General features: G+C 40.5%; 1 protein-coding gene across 1 annotated transcript in view; it reads right to left on the reverse strand.

Annotated features, from left to right (window-relative positions):
* The window catches only part of Acbd6 (acyl-CoA binding domain containing 6), a 146,324-nt gene that overhangs the window by 63,047 nt on the left and 65,736 nt on the right, over positions 1 to 17,541 (reverse strand). The window contains exon 6 of the mRNA XM_050135160.1: positions 10,456 to 10,545. Within this exon, the coding sequence (XP_049991117.1) occupies positions 10,456 to 10,545 (90 nt within the window). The remainder of the gene's footprint in view (positions 1 to 10,455; positions 10,546 to 17,541) is intronic.

Raw genomic sequence — 17,541 nt, forward strand, 5'->3', positions numbered from 1 at the left:
ATTTACAAGTTCAATGCAACCCAGTATAAACAACACAAGCTGTTTCATGGAGTCAAACAAAGATACTAACATTCATTATCTGAAAAATGCAAGAACATCCCGGAAAACACTTAAAAGAAAAACTAAGGAGAAATAACTGTTCCAGATAGTCGTATCTGTTATAAGGACTTTCAAGCAAAATAATATACATAAATATGAGGCCAGTAGAGGTTCACACAGTCTAGAATTAGATAAAAATGCACATGGGAATACAGGAAATGAGCAGGGCAGCTCGGGATCCATGAGGGACGGACTTTCGATAAATAGTGCTGGTCACACTAAGAAGACATTGGGGAAAGAGCAAATTAAATCTGTCTCTCAAACTATACATCTCAAGATCTAAATGTAGACCATGAATTCATACAAGCACTAAAGGAGAACATGGGATTCTCCTTAGGCTTTCTATAAGGAAAAGGGTTGTTTATTTGTCTTTTTTTTTCTTTCTTTTTTTGAGATGGTCTCATTTTGAAGCTCTAACTGCCCTGGAACTCGCTATGTAGACAAGATTAGTCTCAACCTCACAGAGATCTGCCTGTAGCTGTCTCTTGAGAGCTGGGATTAAAGGCATAAACCACCAAGCCCAGCAAGAAAGAGCTTTTGAAAACTATGACTTAAAATCTAGAACAATACCTGCCTCAACGAGGTGATGGGACAGACTTAGCTGACTTCCCAGGGGAGGCCTTAACCTCTGAGGAGCAGATGGGGGTGCAGTGGGGGGAAGGTATGGGGAGTAGAAGGAGAAGAGGGAGGGGGAACTGTATTGGCATGTAAAAAGAAGATCCAGAACAATAAGTCTGATAAATTGACTACCTAACAATTTTTTAAAAATCATACATAACAAATATACCATAAATAAAAATGAGGGGGAAATGTCTGCTTCATATACCACAAAGGTTAATATTCCTAATATAGAGAGAATGCATCAAAATGGAAGCATCAAATGGATAAACTTGTTAAGAAATGTTTGAGCAATTTACTGAAAAATGGACACAAACTGTCTCAAACATGACAAAATGTAACACTTCACTTACAGAAACATGCAAACTCAAATATTACTGAGGCCATTTCTCTGTCAAGGGTCAAAAATTTAAAATACAGCAAAACAATCTATTGGCAACAATTTAGAATTACATTGGCATGATGTATTCAAAAGGTTGTATGTAGGGAAACAGGCATGTTCATGTACTGCTGGGGAGGGGGAACAGGTGTGTTCACGTACTGCGTACTGCTGGAGAGGGGGAACAGGCATGTTCATGTACTGCTGGAGAGGGGGAACAGGCGTGTTCACATACCGTTGGGGAGGGGGAACAGGCATGTTCATGTACTGCTGGAGAGGGGGAACAGGCGTGTTCACGTACTGCTGGGGAGGGGGAACAGGTGTGTTCACGTAACGTTGGGGAGGGGGAACAGGCGTGCTCACATACCATTGGGGAGGGGGAACAGGCATGTTCACATACCGTTGGGGAGGGGGAACAGGCATGTTCACATACCGTTGGGGAGGGGGAACAGGCATGTTCATGTACTGCTGGGGAAGGGGAACAGGTGCGTTCACGTACCGTTGGGGAGGGGGAACAGGCGTGTTCATGTACTGCTGGGGAAGGGGGAACAGGTGTGTTCACGCACCGTTGGGGAGGGGGAACAGGTGTGTTCACGTACCGTTGGGGAGGGGGAACAGGCGTGTTCACGTACTGTTGGGGAGGGGGAACAGGTGTGTTCACGTACTGTTGGGGAGGGGGAACAGGCATGTTCATGTACTGCTGGGAAAGGCAAACTGGTAAACCCTACAACATCTATCAAAGCTACATATACACTTCCTTTTGGACCCACTAATTCTACTTGCAGAACTCTTACTCTGAAGGTATAATTCCAACGATAGAGAAATACATATGCATTAGGTTTGTAACTGCCAAATATCAGAAACAACATACATGCCATACATAGGAGAGAGGGCTTTGAATAAACTATGTTACATGAACAAAGGCTAAGTCTGCATAACTAATGTATGAATAAAAGAGAAAGCACTTGGGGAAATGAAATGAAGTAGCTTGTAGAATATAATGTTATGCGAACTGCAAAAGAATATTTAAAGCTTATCTTTAAAAATTATTATTATGTGCATTGTGTGTGTGTGTACACGTGCGTGCGTGCGTGCGTGTGTGTGTCACAGGCCCTAAAATATACCTTTCATAAAAGAAAGAAGGAGACTGGCAAATGATGGGTAGAGCTGCTTGCCACCAAGCACACTGACATGAATTTCATCCCCAGGACCCACAATAAAGGAAGGAGAGATGAGCTCTCAAGAGTAGTCCTCTGGCCTTGACATGTGATGTTGTGACACGTGCACACAAACACACAAGCACACACAAAATAATTTCTCTAAATACATAATTTATAGGCTGGAGAAATGACTCAGCAATTAAGAGGACACAGTGTTCTTGTAGCGGACCCAAGTTTGGTTCCCAGCATGGACACTGGACAGATCACAGGGTGATCTGAGACCTCTGACCTCCATGGGCACCGCCCTCCCCCGTACATACACCCACATGCATGTACACACAATTTAAAATAAATTTAATATATATGTATAATTTAACATTTTTAATAAAGTAAGAAAGAAGGGACATATGAAAACACATTGTCCAAGTTTGTTTTCTACTGGGGAGTGACAAACACCCTTGGCCAGAAGCAACTTTGCAGTCCAACGCTGAGGGAGTCAGAGCAGGAACTCAAGCAAGAACACAGGCAGGAACCACAAGGGAACAGCGGTTAGTTCTTAGTGCTTGTTCTTCATGGCACACACACCCTGCTGGCTTTTTCTACGTAACCCAGGACAACCTGTCCAGGGTGGCACTCATAGAAGGCTATATCTTTCCACATCAATCATCAATCAAGCTGACCTCACTCCACACCTGCCACTATCCTTGGTGGTCATCACCCAGTGCTGGAATCTCCAATATGCTGGGCTATCCACTGAAGTTAAGGCTTCCTGGCCTCTCTGCAGGGACTCTGACCCTCAGCTGTTCTCCACGACCTCTTTGTGCCTCCAAGGCCTTACCAGGGGGAGACCTGAACACTGCCACATTGAGCATCCAGCCCGAGCGAGGTGCAGCCATCGCTTCCCGGAGTGTGCTGACCCAGAATTTCTGCCCTACACTTTTCTCTCTATTGCAATGATAAACACTATGACCAAAAGCAACCTGGGGAGGAAAGTATTATTTCTAAGTTTTAATTAGCACACAATGTACCTTTTCTCTGAAAACCTACGTATACCTGTTCTCTTACATATACATACATAAATATAAAAGAATGGCTATTCTTAGGATGAACATTTGTTCAACTAATTTCAATTTTACTCCTACTTTTGTTTCCCTACATATACTTTTGCTTCAATATGCAATTATAGTCATTTTTCTTTAAAAAAGATTTTAAGATTTATTTTTAAAAATTATTTTAAATTACGTGTCTGTCTCTTTGGGATATGTGCATATAAGTACAGGTGCCTGCAGAGGCCAGAGGATTTAGGCCCCCGACATTGGAGTTAGAGGTCGTTGTGAATCACCTAATGTAAGCACTGGAAACAGAACTTGTGGCTTCTAAGAGCAGCAAGAGCTCTTACCTGCTGAGCCATCTCTCCAACCACTCGGAAATATCTTAAGTAACAAAACCAGCACAGCAGTGGATGTACTTAACTGAACTGACCATACTGGTACCTGAAGACCACTTCTTCCTAAATACAGTCCGTCATAACTTACTTAGTTAACAGAGGCTTCTCAATCTCAGGATGTTAAAATATAAAAGAAAACAAAGCTCATCTTAAAATTGATTAAATGTGGTAATTTACATACTGCAGTAAGAACGTCACAGCTCAAACACTGCTATTATAATTCTGAGACTCAAGTTCAACTCCACTGATCTCTCCTCTAGCTGCTCACCAGCCACGCCCCTGTAAACACCGAGTGGCACAGAAAACGATCAGTACAAAACAGCAAATGAGAAGAGGTAAAACATCTGCATGGCTATTTTCTGGTTCTAAGTAGTGTAAGAAAATGAACTGAGGTAATTTTCTCATTACAGCATTGTGTTTTTGGGGGGTGGGGGGGATGCCATGTGGAGGTGGTGTATGTGGAGGCCAGAGTTGGATGTCAGATGTGTTTCCTGAGCACACCCCAAGCAGGACCTCTGCCCAATCCAAAGCTTGATGACTCTACTAACCTAATCATCTCACTCTAGAGATATGCCTTTTCTGCTGTGGAATAATCCTCCTGTATGCTGTGAATATGTATTACTCTCTGGTTATTATCCTGGTTAACAAAGAAGCTGAATGGCCTATAGCAAGGCAGAATAAGGCTAGGCAGGAAAGCCAAATTGAAAATGCTGCAGGGAAGAAGGGTAGAGTGAGGGAGATGCCAGTCAGCCAGCCGCCCAGGAAGCAAGTCATGCCAGATGAGCCACATGACAATACATAGAAGAAGAGAAATGGGTTAATTTAAACGTAAGAGCTAGTTAGTAATAAGACTGAGCTATCAGCTGAGCATTTATAATTCAGAATCAGCCTGAGTCAGTTATTTGGGATCAGGCAGTGGAGACAGGAAACATCCATCTACATGTCTCTGCTCTCCCAAGTACTGTAATTACAAGCAGGCCGCCATGTGCACTGGACACTCAGCTTCTGTGTCAAGTTCTTTATCCACTGAGCCATCTTTTAAAAAATTGACAGGAGCCGGGCGATGGTGGCGCACGCCTTTAATCCCAGCACTCGGGAGGCAGAGGCAGGCGGATCTCTGTGAGTTCGAGGCCAGCCTGGTCTACAGAGCTAGTTCCAGGACAGGCTCCAAAGCCACAGAGAAACCCTGTCTCGAAAAAAAAAAAATTGACAGGACTGTAGTTATAAAAGACATGTGGGAATCATGGAAGCAAAAGGAAGTAAGCTAAAACAGCAGAGGGCTACAGAGAGACATCAACTAGTCCTGCTGCTGCTTCTCTGGCACCATTAGAGGTCCTGCACAAGGGCTCAGATGGAGCTTAGTAGCTGTTCTACATGGTTCGTATTCTGAAGCCAAAGCCTGTGTAAGAAAACAGGATGTCTACAAAAATCTTAAGTAGTCTTTAAAACACTTTCTGCCTGGAGCTGGAGAGATGGCTCAGTGGTTATTACTCTTGCAGAGGACCTGAGTTCAATTCCCAGCACCCGCATGGTGGCTCACAACCACTTATACGTCAGTCCCAGGGCATCTGATGGCTACTTCTGACTTCTGGGGCCACTGCATGTGGTACACACATATATATGCAGGCAAACTTTTGTACACATAAATAAAACAAATAAATTTAAAAATGCAAAAAGCCCGACATTTTCTGCTCTTTTAGAGACTGGAGGTGGTTCCCCAAAAATATAGAGACAATGGTAGTGGTGACTCACATCCTCAGAAGGCTCAGGCAGGAGGATCACTGGGCTACATAGTGAGTTCCAGTCTAGTATGGGCCATAGAGGAAGATTCAGTTACAACCATCCAACCCAAAAGCCCCAAAACAAAAACAAAGCTCATGAACTAACAACAATAAAGAATGAAAAATAACAAATCCTCCCCTGTTCATGACCACAATTTAGAAGCAGTGTAAAGTTAAAAAACAAAACAAAACAACCAACCAAACAAACAAATAAAAAACAGGGAACATGAAATATATGGAAAATTCTAAATGAAATCAGAGCAAGTTTATGACTCTGAACAATTAAAGTCAATTTTATAATTCCAATATGTTAAATACATCTAAGGATAGTAACATTTTTAAAGTTCTGTAACTTTGATGAGTTTTTTTCCAAGCAATTTGTCCATTTTATTTATAGGAATTGCAGCTAATTCCTCTATAGAAAATATGTGGGTTATAAGACAATACAAGGACAGCAGCAAAGGACAGAAAGACAGACAAAACAAAAAACAAAGACGCAAAGTCCTCAGCCAACATATCAATCAATATCAATAACAATTATACTTCTAAACTGTAAGTGAAAAAGACATCCTCACGGAAATATAGGGTGAGACAATTCAACACTAGAAGCCAAATCAATAGAAAACTTTTCAGTCAGTTTTTCAAGATAAAGGGAAGATATCAGAGGCATCAGGGAGTTAGTTTAAGAAGTAATGAAAAGGGTATCAGATAAAATGCTATGGAAAAAGGCTATTTGATACAAAAAAGTATCTTTTGAAGTAAAAAAAAATGAAGATAGGGACATACTGTAACCATAGCAACACAGGCAAAGAAAAGAACAGAATTCTAGAATTCTTATATTTCTCAAGACATAACAAGGATATATATTACTCTAAGGTACATGAAAATAAGCTGAGAGTTTATTTTGCAATTTCTATTACTAAAAGAGTAGTTTATATAAGGTCTAGGAAATAAATACCCAATAGAGAAAGTAAAATTCAACAATTCAAAAATACTTGTTTAGCAGCAGACAAGTCAATAAAGAAAGAGAAACAAAAAGCAGGTAGAACAAAGAGAAACAGCAAAGCAGCGAGCTTACTACAACCACAGCAACGACCACACTAAACACAAATGAACTGAACACTGGGACAGGCCTAATAACATGTTGTTTACAAAGAACATGTGCTAAAACTTATTGCCTCCATCATACTGGCCTGTGGTCATGTCTTGACTAATGAAGGATGTGGACAGCCCTGCAGCCTGTGGGTGGGGCCATCTCTGGGGAGGTGGTTCCTGATTGTTATTAAAAAAAAAAGCCAGCTGAGCAGCATTCCTTCATAGCTCCTGCTCTAGTCCCTGCTTGAGTTCCATCTCTGTGATGAAGCCTTTCCCTCCAAAGCCCTTTTGATCAGAGTGCTCTAGTACAGCGGTGGAAGTATCAAGGTCACCTGTTTTTAGAGTAGTTTCAAGAGCCGGAAGATGACTCAAGAAGGACGTAGGACGTATCTACACACACACACACACACACACACACACACACACACACACACACGTGCTTGCACACACAAGTAGGAACAGGTCTACACACACTCGTAGGAATGTGTCTACACACACGCATACATACACAAGTAGGAATGGATCTATACACACTCGCGCACACACACAAGGAGGAATGTATGTACACACACACAAGTAGGACTGTGTCTACACACACATGCGTGCACACACATAAACATTTATATCATTATCCTAACACCAAATGTGACAATAACCCAACTTCCAGAGTGGAGCCAAAAGTCAAAACTAAGCAGAAGAAACCAAGCATTTGTTAGTACACAGCTAACAGATGAAATCATAAACCAAGTATTTGCTGGTATACAGCTAACTGATGAAATCATACAGGCTTTTTAGAAATAAACCTTAGTTCTAACCTCAGCAGCACCACAGAATACAGCCACTGCAGTTCAGGAAAGGAATGCATGAGAGAATGAAGAACAAGATGACGGGAAAACAGAACAAACCCGACACAGCTCTAATCACTTCATTCCAGACTCACAGTAAAAGTTATTCTTCAGATGGTTGATAACATCAGCCTGCCTGGGCTGAGTTAGCACCAAGATCTATGGCCAAGCAAATAGTTCTAATAAAATTGATTTTCTTTTTTGGCAACCAATAAGCCCAGTCAATAATAATATTGTTTAAGAAAGATTGAGTCGTGAGGGAAATGAACCTCTCCTTCCATTTATTACGTTTGCATTGTCCATATTTGAAAAGCGCTTTCAATAACAAAGCCAAAAGAGAAGCAGCAGTGGGAAAGACACCCTGAGACAGAATCTGCGAAGCCCTCTGACTTGGAAGCATGTTAGTAACCAAACCAACAAAGCATTCCCATTAACTGGAACTAGACAGATCAGATTATAATCATCAAGAGCAAAGTTAAAGAAAGGATGGGACCAACATAAAATGACCATGTGAATGTAGGGGGCAAGGAAAACACTGTGCCAGCAACAAGCCATCCTAGCCAGTTTGTCCCAGAATCCACATGGAACCTCAATTCTGCACTGAACTAGTGTTTGGTCAACAACGCTCTAGAAAGCCACACAAGGCAGGGTTTAGGCTGTTTGCTTTGTACTATTCCAACAACAGGAATGGCAATAAATAAATAAATAAATAAATAAAACCAGACAACACCTACCGTGGGAACACTGTCCTTTAAATACTCTTAAATTATTCACAATCACGTAAAGACATGAATGCACCCACAGGATCCTGCTGTTTGCTTTCACTTAGTGGAGGCAGTGGTTCAGGGAAACGACACTAGAAAGATAACTTCAAACATTTACAAACAGTGAAGAAAACTGTAGAAAAAATTCCCAATGAACAGTGAAGAAACTCTCTTCTCCAATGTTAAAACATTCAAAGCTATGTTCTTTAAAGAGCTCGGCCTAAGAACAGACAGAAACCAGAGTCATGGAAGGACAGGCACAGAAACAGACTGCAGTGAGGACCAGACTTAAGTAAGGAGGACACCGCAAGTCACAAGAAGCAAAAACGATTATTCAGTAAACATGACATCAACCTGCTAGGCATCTGGACAAAACAATTAACATATACAAAGACACAGGGCAATTCTAGATGGTTCAAAGAAACCATGAAATGGAGAAAGATCCAGAAGAAAGCTGAGGAACAGTTTTAACATGTCTTGAATATTAAAACTTTGTCTTGATACATAAAATGTTTCTATAATCTTTTAAAATTATAAATCTAATAATAAATTAAGCAAAAGACATAAATGGTTCATAAAGTGAAATATAAATTTTAAAATACATAAAAATAGCCTTTAATAGCAGTGCTTGGGAGGCAGAGACAGGCAGATTGCTGAGTTCAAGCCTAGCCTGGCCTGCAGACTAAATTTGAGGATAGCCAGGGCTATACAGAGAAATCCTGCCTCAAAAAACCAAACACACACACCATACACACACACACACACACACACACACACACCTCAGTACTGCTTAGTCATTAAGGAAAGGTGAATCCAAATCATATCATGAGGTAAAGTAATATCCACTAGAATGGTTATTTTAAAAAGGAGGGAAAATAAGGATGGTTGAAGTCAGAAGTCACAAACATTGGTGGTGGGGGTGTAAGATGAAACAATTCCTAAAAAAAGCTTAGAGTCCCCAAAAGTTACATGTGAAAAAAATTACATGTTAAATTACTGTAAGATTGGGGCTGCAGAGTTGGCTCAGCAGGTGGGGATATTTGTTGCTCTTGTAGAGGACCTGGGTTCAGTTCTCAATATACACACACCATAGCTCGTAACTGTCAGTAAATCCAGTTGTAGGATAGCACCAGGCACACACTTGGTGCACATAAATAAATGCAGGCGAACTACTTTTACATATAAAATAAAATGAATCTGAAAAAAAATTATAAGATTCCAGCAATCTACTCTTGGGTAGACAGCCAAAAATAGAGGCATCAGAAATAAGCATAAAAGCGGGGGGGGGGGGGGGGGAACACAACCAAAAATGTTTATAACATTATTACAACTGCCAAGAGTTAGAAACAATAACATTGTCTATGAACTGATGAATGGATAAAGAAAATATACAATGCTTATATATTAAAAATCCAGCTATAAAAAAATGAATAAAGTCCTGTGGCATACTCTAACAAAAATGCACCTTGAGAATATGTTACATGAAAGAAACAAAACAGGAAAGCACTTATTTCACAATTCCATTTACATGAAATACCACACAGAAAAAAAAAGCAGGTTAGTGCCAGGTGGTGGTGGAGCATGCCTTTAATCTCAGAACTCAGGAGGTGGATGGAGGTAGGTGGATCTCTGAGTTTGAGGCCAGCCTGGCTTACAGAGCAAGTTCCAGGACAGCCAGTGCTACACAGAGAAACCCTGTCTCCAAAAACCAGAGGAAGAAAAAAAAAAAAAAGAAGGAAGGAAGGAAAAGGAAGGGAAGGGAACAGAAAGAAAGGAAGGAAAAAAGAAAAGAAAAGGAAAGGAAAGGAAAGAAGAGAAGCAGATAGATTAGTGGTCGCAAGGTTTGGGGACAGCGGAAAGCAGAAGTAACTGTGTAAGCTACAGGATTTCCCACTGGGTGGTGGCAGCACTGTGGAGATCTTTAGCAGGGCCTGTGGTGACATATGCCTTAAGACGTCTAATCTCATAATTTTCTTACAAGAACTTTACTTTCTTTTTTTTTTAAAGCTCCTTTTTAGGGGCTGGAGAGATGGTTCAGTGGTTAAGAGCACTGGCTGCTCTCAGACGGCAGGGGTTGGATTCCCAAGACTCACAACCCTCTGTAACTCTGTCTCAGAGGATGCAGTGCCCTCTTCTGGTCTTCCTGGGCACTGCACGCATATGATGCACAGACATACATACAGGCAAAACACACAAACACATACAATAAAAACTAATAAATCTTAATTAAAAGAAGAAAAGCAAGCTCATTTTAGAGCTACTCTTACCTGACAATTAATGTCAGCTTCATACTGTAGCAAGACTGTGACTAGTTCCTTATGTCCTCGGTCACATGCCCAGTGGAGCAGAGCTCTGCCCTGTAAGTAGGAGACAACGAAGGAACTTGTTATTCTATGTGAGGGGCAATATAGATTTCATATGCTAAGAAAGATGGGGAAAGAGATATGACAAACTGTAGATTAATTATTCTGAGGGTGATATAAAATGCACTATGGGAACAAGCAATGGAAAGGCCTTTGATCTACCACACACAAGCCCAGTAACTTCTTTGGTCTAATCAATTTCCTTATCTGAATAATAGAAAAAGGTAATATAAATAACAACAACAACAATAATAATAATATTAATAAATAACAACAAAATGGCTTAGCCCACAAAGATGACTGCTACCAAACCCGATGATTCGAGCTCCACTTCCAGGATCTATAAGATGGAAGAGAAACAACTGCGGCAAGTTGTTCTTTGATCTCTATGCAGGTACACATGTGTGCACATACATGCACAAATAAATACATAAAATGTAACAAAAATACTTTTGAATGAATAACCTTATTGCTGAGCCATCTCTCCAGTCCCATGACACACTACTCTTGACTTTTACATATCAAAGACTTACAACTACTATTAATGTGTTATTGCTGTTTTTGACTGTCAGAAAATCTTGCCCCCCAACAGACAACCCCCCCAAAGTTGTGCGGTTTTTCTGAATAAATGGGTGATATATAGTATAACTTTACTATGAGGGGTGTAGTGAGGAGGCGAGCAGGCCTGCTTTTTGTCCCACCCAGCTCCCACACAGCTAGCTTAACATCCGAAATAACAACACACAAATTGTATTCATTTAAACACTGCCTGGCCCATTAGTTCTAGCCTCTTATTGACTAACTCTCACATCTTGATGAACCCATTTCTAATAATCTGTGTAGCACCACGTTACCGGGAAGATTCTAACCCACGTCCATCTTGGGCCGGAGCTTCATGGCAACTGCCTCACTGCCTTCTACCCAGCATCCTGTTCTGTTTACTCCGCCTACCTAATTTTCTGTCCTATCAAAGGGCCAAGGCAGTTTCTTTATTAATCAATGAAAGTAACATATAGACAGATGACCCTCCTTCATCAGAGGGGGACAATGATGTCCTCATAAAGAGTAAGATGTTTTTCCACATTAAGCTGAAACCCCTGGCTGTCACTGAAGAAAACATTTAAATATATAAAAGTTGGGACAAGGGCGACTTTAAAAGGCACCCTCCTTTTTCTAAACCCACCTACACTGTTGTTATCATTTAGACTCTCTTGATAGATCTATTAGCTCAACTAACTGAATAACTGGCTAGGACAACTCCTTCCTTACAGAGTTCCTTGTCTTAACTGTTTTTACTTGTTTTACTTGTTTCATTTTCTTGTATCTACCTGTGATTATCTGTTCCCTTACACAAAATCCTGTGAGAAATTTGCACACATAAAATTATAAAAGAGAGAAACAAAAATTTGAAAATGTGAGCAAATCAGCCTTATATGGTGACACTCGCCCTTAGTCCTGGAACTAGGAGAGCAGAGGCAGGCTGATCTCTATGAATTCCAGGCCAGCCTGGTCTACATTGCGAGCTCCAGGACAGACAGGCCTATGCAGAGACTCAAAAGAGAAAAGAAGCAGAAGTAGAAATAGTAGTAGTAGAAGAAGAATCAGATAAAAGTTTATCATTTTTAATCCTAGCTTTTAGAATAGGCATGAATTCAACTATTAGTAAGAATTGCTGCATAAGCACAGGGTGTGGCATGATTCCATAGCGTACATATAAGAACTATCTCATGGAAGGAAAACTTAATACTACGTACTTTTATGTATAATTACAGAGTATGACATGCTTCCATAGTGCACATATGAGAATGGTATCACAACAGGAAAACTTAGTACTATGAACTTTTACAGGATGTATGGATAATTTCTACTTCTCAAGCAGGCTCCTGATGTTTCCTAAGGTCCAGCCCAATCATGTTTCACCAACTAATGCTGATCTATGAGCCCTTAGCTGTTCCGACGGCAGAGTAGATGAGCAACACCTTCCCCGGTAATGGGGTTATATTTTAAGTTTGTCATATGTGGTGCCAAAATTTACTTTAGGGGAAACACCTGTGACTGGACCTCGGGGTGAGTTTCCCCGTGGATGCATTTCCCAGAAAGATGGCACACAGTCGTGTTTTAAGAAGGATGATGCACTCGCAGACACGTGCACTACGCTTTTTAACATGTTCTGACCTGCACTGTAATTAATTTCTGTAACACATTATTTTAATGGTACACTAATTAACCTTGAATTAGAATAAATTCTCTGACAATGACTTTGTAGAAGTGCTAGAGAGATCCACATTGAGACCACCTGGTGATCAATACTTCATGCAGTATTAAAACCTTACAAACAAGAGTGGGAGGAAACTTTTATGGACAGAAAAGGCAAGGCAGGCTTTGGAAATTTCACCATCATGATACTGCATAACTAAACAGACCATGATAGCAGGATGTCTGTGCCCTTTACATCCCCAAACTCTCATGTTTCTGAAAACATGCCCTCATTTTAGATTACTTTCCAGTAATACAGAGATGCAGACTCGCAGCAGACGATGACAAGCTTGGGAGAGAAACAACCACAGCTTCTTCCCTTTTTCTTTGTCAACAACATCATACACAGGCCAACAGAATGCAGCTACTGAATTATTGTGGGTACAAGATTCCCCAGGCTCTCCTCAAGGAAGAAAAGAATGAATTAGGTAAGTATTAAAGCTACATTAGCTCAAAAACTTCTTCCAAATTTATTTTGTAATTCTGTTATGAGTAATATAATATCTTACAAATCATTGAGCTAAGTATAATTCTTGCTACTACAAAATATGACAAGTCTTTGTTTTTACTTTTTAAAACCTTACTAGAAAAAATATCTTAGTAATACTTAGGAGATGAGGAGGTTATTAAAAAGGATTCTGTAATTCAAATACATAAGTGCAGGGAGGAAAAGTTCCCATCTATTAACCAGTGGTGTTAACACGCCCTCCCTTAGACAGACAAATGACTCTGAAGTGCTTCGAGAGTGCGCGGGATCAGCTAACCTATTAAGTGGTATTGCTTTCCTACCGTCTAGAAAACAGAGTGGGTCTTGATATTGTAAATGCTTCTTTGAGATCCTTAATTGTCCTAAACCATGTAGAATTTTTAAATGAGATTCCCCCCCCCCCAGAGACCACAAAATTAAAGGCAGACGCTGTGTTATAAAATCAGTATTCGTTATGGTATTTGGAAATCGTATACAAAGCATATGTACCCTACCTACACAGGTGAAGCCATGGTGAGGCTGCTACAGATAAGCTTTTCAGCACTCTCCCCCTTGTCACTGTATCAAATATTTATGGTAGGGTGCCATATAATTAGCAGATAAAATACTGACAACAGACAGACAGATGTGCTCTAACGGGCATAAGGGATGCAGAGTACTGATACGACGAATGAGGAGTACCCTGAGGTCAGACTGCTGTCAGACATGGCCTCTGGTCGCGAACACCAACAGGAATAGGGTCATGTTAAATGGGAACGTCCACATTACAGACAGGGGGAACTCGCAACACAAGTGGACCTGTGGAGAAGTCTGCGGCAGGAGCGCTGAGGATCCCTGGCTGGCGATAAGAGACACAGGTGGCTTGCAAACCTGGGTTCCTTCCCAGGGGTACTGTTAAGAGGCTTCAGATGGGGAGTCACTGCATTTGAGTAGCTGCAGGTGCTGACTGCTGCCCAGAGTCCCAGAGTAGTAAATTCCACAGGAGGGAAGTCCTGGAATTACCTTTTGACTTCTCTTTCCTAAGAAGGTTTCTTAACTAAGGCATACTAGTCTGTGTGTTTGTCCCTGAAAGAATGCTAATATGGTTTAATAAAGCAAGTGAAAGCTCTGCTTTTGTCTTTTATTGTAACTCTTAAAGAATTTCTTTTAAAAATTAAAAAAAATAAGCAGGGTGGTGATGGCATATGCCTTTAAACCCAGTACTTGGGAGGCAGTGGCAGAGAGTTTGAGGCCCACCTGGTCTACAGGCAGGCTAAACAGAGAAACGTGGTCTCAGCAGTAGTAGTAAGAGTACTACTTCTAATAACAATAATACAAACATAGTAGGATGGGGACGCAGTGAATACAGTTTCAGCCACTGAGGAGATGACAAGTTTCAGCGATGGATGAGGAGATGGCTGCATGGAACTACCACCTCCCACTAAACACAGCAGCAATGGCAAACCATGTCATGTGCAGTCCATGACAATCTAAGAAATAAGATGTCACATTCATATGAGTGAGTTACTTTTGCTATTTTCTGATTCTGTATTTATGAGTTTCTGATGTATGACTGTAACCATTTTGCTAATAAAAATTATGGCCACTGGTTTTTAAATGTCATTGTCTGTATCAATACAAATATGTATAATTAGGGAGTTAGAAATACATTTCTCAATATGTGTAAAAAACAAAAGTTCCTTTCAAATTTTTTACATGTATTTTTTTCTTTCCTTTACGAACCTTAAATAAAAGCATAGACTTAGCTTCAGCACAAAGGTTACTTAAATATTTACTACTGCAGGGTCAACACTGTCAGGTTTATCACAATTTTCAAGTAGTTTCTTGAGTCAAAAATGTATATTATACATTTTATATATAATGTATATATATTATACATTATATATAAATATATATATATATATTTTTGGTTTTTTTCGAGACAGGGTTTCTCTGTGGTTTTGGAGCCTGTCCTGGAACTAGCTCTTGTAGACCAGGCTGGTCTCGAACTCACAGAGATTCGCCTGCCTCTGCCTCCCGAGTGCTGGGATTAAAGGCGTGCACCACCACCGCCCAGCTTATATTATATTATATTATATTATATTATATTATATTATATTATATTATGCCATGAGCCACAGACTTAAAATACAGCAAGGGAAAGCAATAGGGTCAACAGGAAATGATCTTCAAAATATTCAAGAGTCAAGATACACAGAAAGTAGCTGATGATATCAATATGGCTTCGAAGGTTAGACGGGAAAGACCGTCACTGAAGCAGCAGCTGGAGAAAGTACAGAAAACAAACAACCATGTGAGTACACAGGCTTAATGGAGGACCTGCTCTGAGAAAATGTTCTCTACTTTGCTAGTTCATTGCTACTTGTATTCTAAATTAAACTCAAATTACGATAAAGATTTAACATACTATTTATCAGCAGTGAATATTACCTAGTGTTTATTTATGGAATTTATCTGAGAAAGAGACAAGTGATGTGGGATCCCACTCTGTATGCTGTGAATACCACTGGTTAATAAAGAGCCCGCCCATGAAAGAGTAGTATAGAGCTAGGTGGGGAAAACTAAACGGAATGCTGGGAGAAAGGAGCTGGAGTCAGGGAGAAGCCATGGAACTGCTGCCTGAGAGAGACATGCTGAAACTTTGCCGGTAAGCCAGTCTCGTGGCGATACACACATTAATGGAGATAGGTTAATTTAGGATATAAGAGTTAACCAGAAATATGCTTCAACTATTGGCCAAACAGTATTGCAAATAAAAGTTTCTGTGTGGTTATTTCGGGACTGAGCAGCCAGGAGCAAACAAGCAGCCTTTCTACAACAGACAAGGACTATATAATTTGTGCCTATTTTTAGAATAATCTGGTTATACTATAAATATACTTCACAAATTATTTACACCCTCTTTCCCTTTTAAAAGTTACTTTCCTGACTCAGCTCAGGTGGGTACAAGCCCCTCAACAGGACTCACTGCAATAAACACAAGTGAAGCTGACCGGACTAAAGGGCGCACTGTGGGGCGTACTGTGGCTCCCAGAGCCATCAGGGCGAAGGAAGAGGTGCTGGAGAGGCGAAAAAGGAGGGGGACTGAAGAGGGTTTTGGGGGGAAGGGTTGCTTGGGGGGTAATTTGTTTTTTTTTTTTTGTTGTTGTTGCTTTCCTTTGTCTGCTTGTTTTGTTTCTTTTTTTATTTTCCTTTGGGGGTGCTGGTAGGGTGAGGAGAAGTAGGGAGGGACTGGTAAGTGAGTGATATCAGAGAGCACGATGTGAAATTCCTAAAGGTTCAATAAAGAAATTATGTTAGATTAAAAAAAAAAAGAAACTTTCTTGGAGCTGCTCTTCCAGAGACCCCACGTTTGGCTCCGTGTAACCTCCCTCACTGGGTGTCTCACAAGTGCCTGGAACTCCAGCTCCAGGTATCTGGTGCCCTTTCCTGGGCCCTGAGGACATCGCTAAACACATGATAGGCACTCAGATAGACAAGGACACACATATACATAAATAAAAATAAAAGTAAACCTTTGTAGAAAATAAGAAACTTTCTTGGAACAACTGTGAATGCTTAGCATACGTGAAGAGCCGCAGCAATATGATCAAATACGAAACCTGAGCCAGTGTATGAGATGGAGACCAGCTCACACCTGCACCTGCATGGTTTTCTCCATATCCTCAAGCTCCAAACATTTGCAGATATTAAAGTTATAGTAAAATTTGTAATTTAGATGTTAAGATCCATGTCATTGTAATCTTGCACTCTGAAACACATGACAGGAAATTCCTGCGCAGAAGGAAGAACTACAGACCTCTTTCTTCTCTTAGGCAAAATACTATCCCCTAATATGTCAATTAGAAAGACCATGTTATTTTCTCAAATTAGAAATACATGCTTTGGGCTGGGTGGTGGTAGCACACATCTTTAATCCCAGACTCGGGAGGCAGAGGCAGGCAGATCATTAAAAGTTCGAGGTCAGCCTGGTCTACAAAGTGAGTTCCAGAACAGCTAGAGCTGTTACACAGAGAAACCCTGTCTCAAAAAACAAAAACAAAAAATAAATAAATAAATAAAGTTATGCCTTGGGTGCTGGGTATGATCATATTTCATTGTATGCACAAAGGAAATTCTCAAACAATAAAAACGTCTTTGGGGAAAAATGTATGCTTTGGACTGAAGGGCCCTGGGTTCAACCCCATAGCAAAAGAAAAAATATAAGGAAAGAAAAGGAGCAAACACTACTTATTTAAAAGGCATTT

The sequence above is a fragment of the Alexandromys fortis genome, unplaced genomic scaffold (genome assembly GCF_014885135.2).
Source record: "Alexandromys fortis isolate MF-2015 unplaced genomic scaffold, M_Fortis_MF-2015_v1.1 scaffold_21, whole genome shotgun sequence".
In the NCBI taxonomy this organism is placed as follows: Eukaryota; Metazoa; Chordata; class Mammalia; order Rodentia; family Cricetidae; genus Alexandromys; species Alexandromys fortis.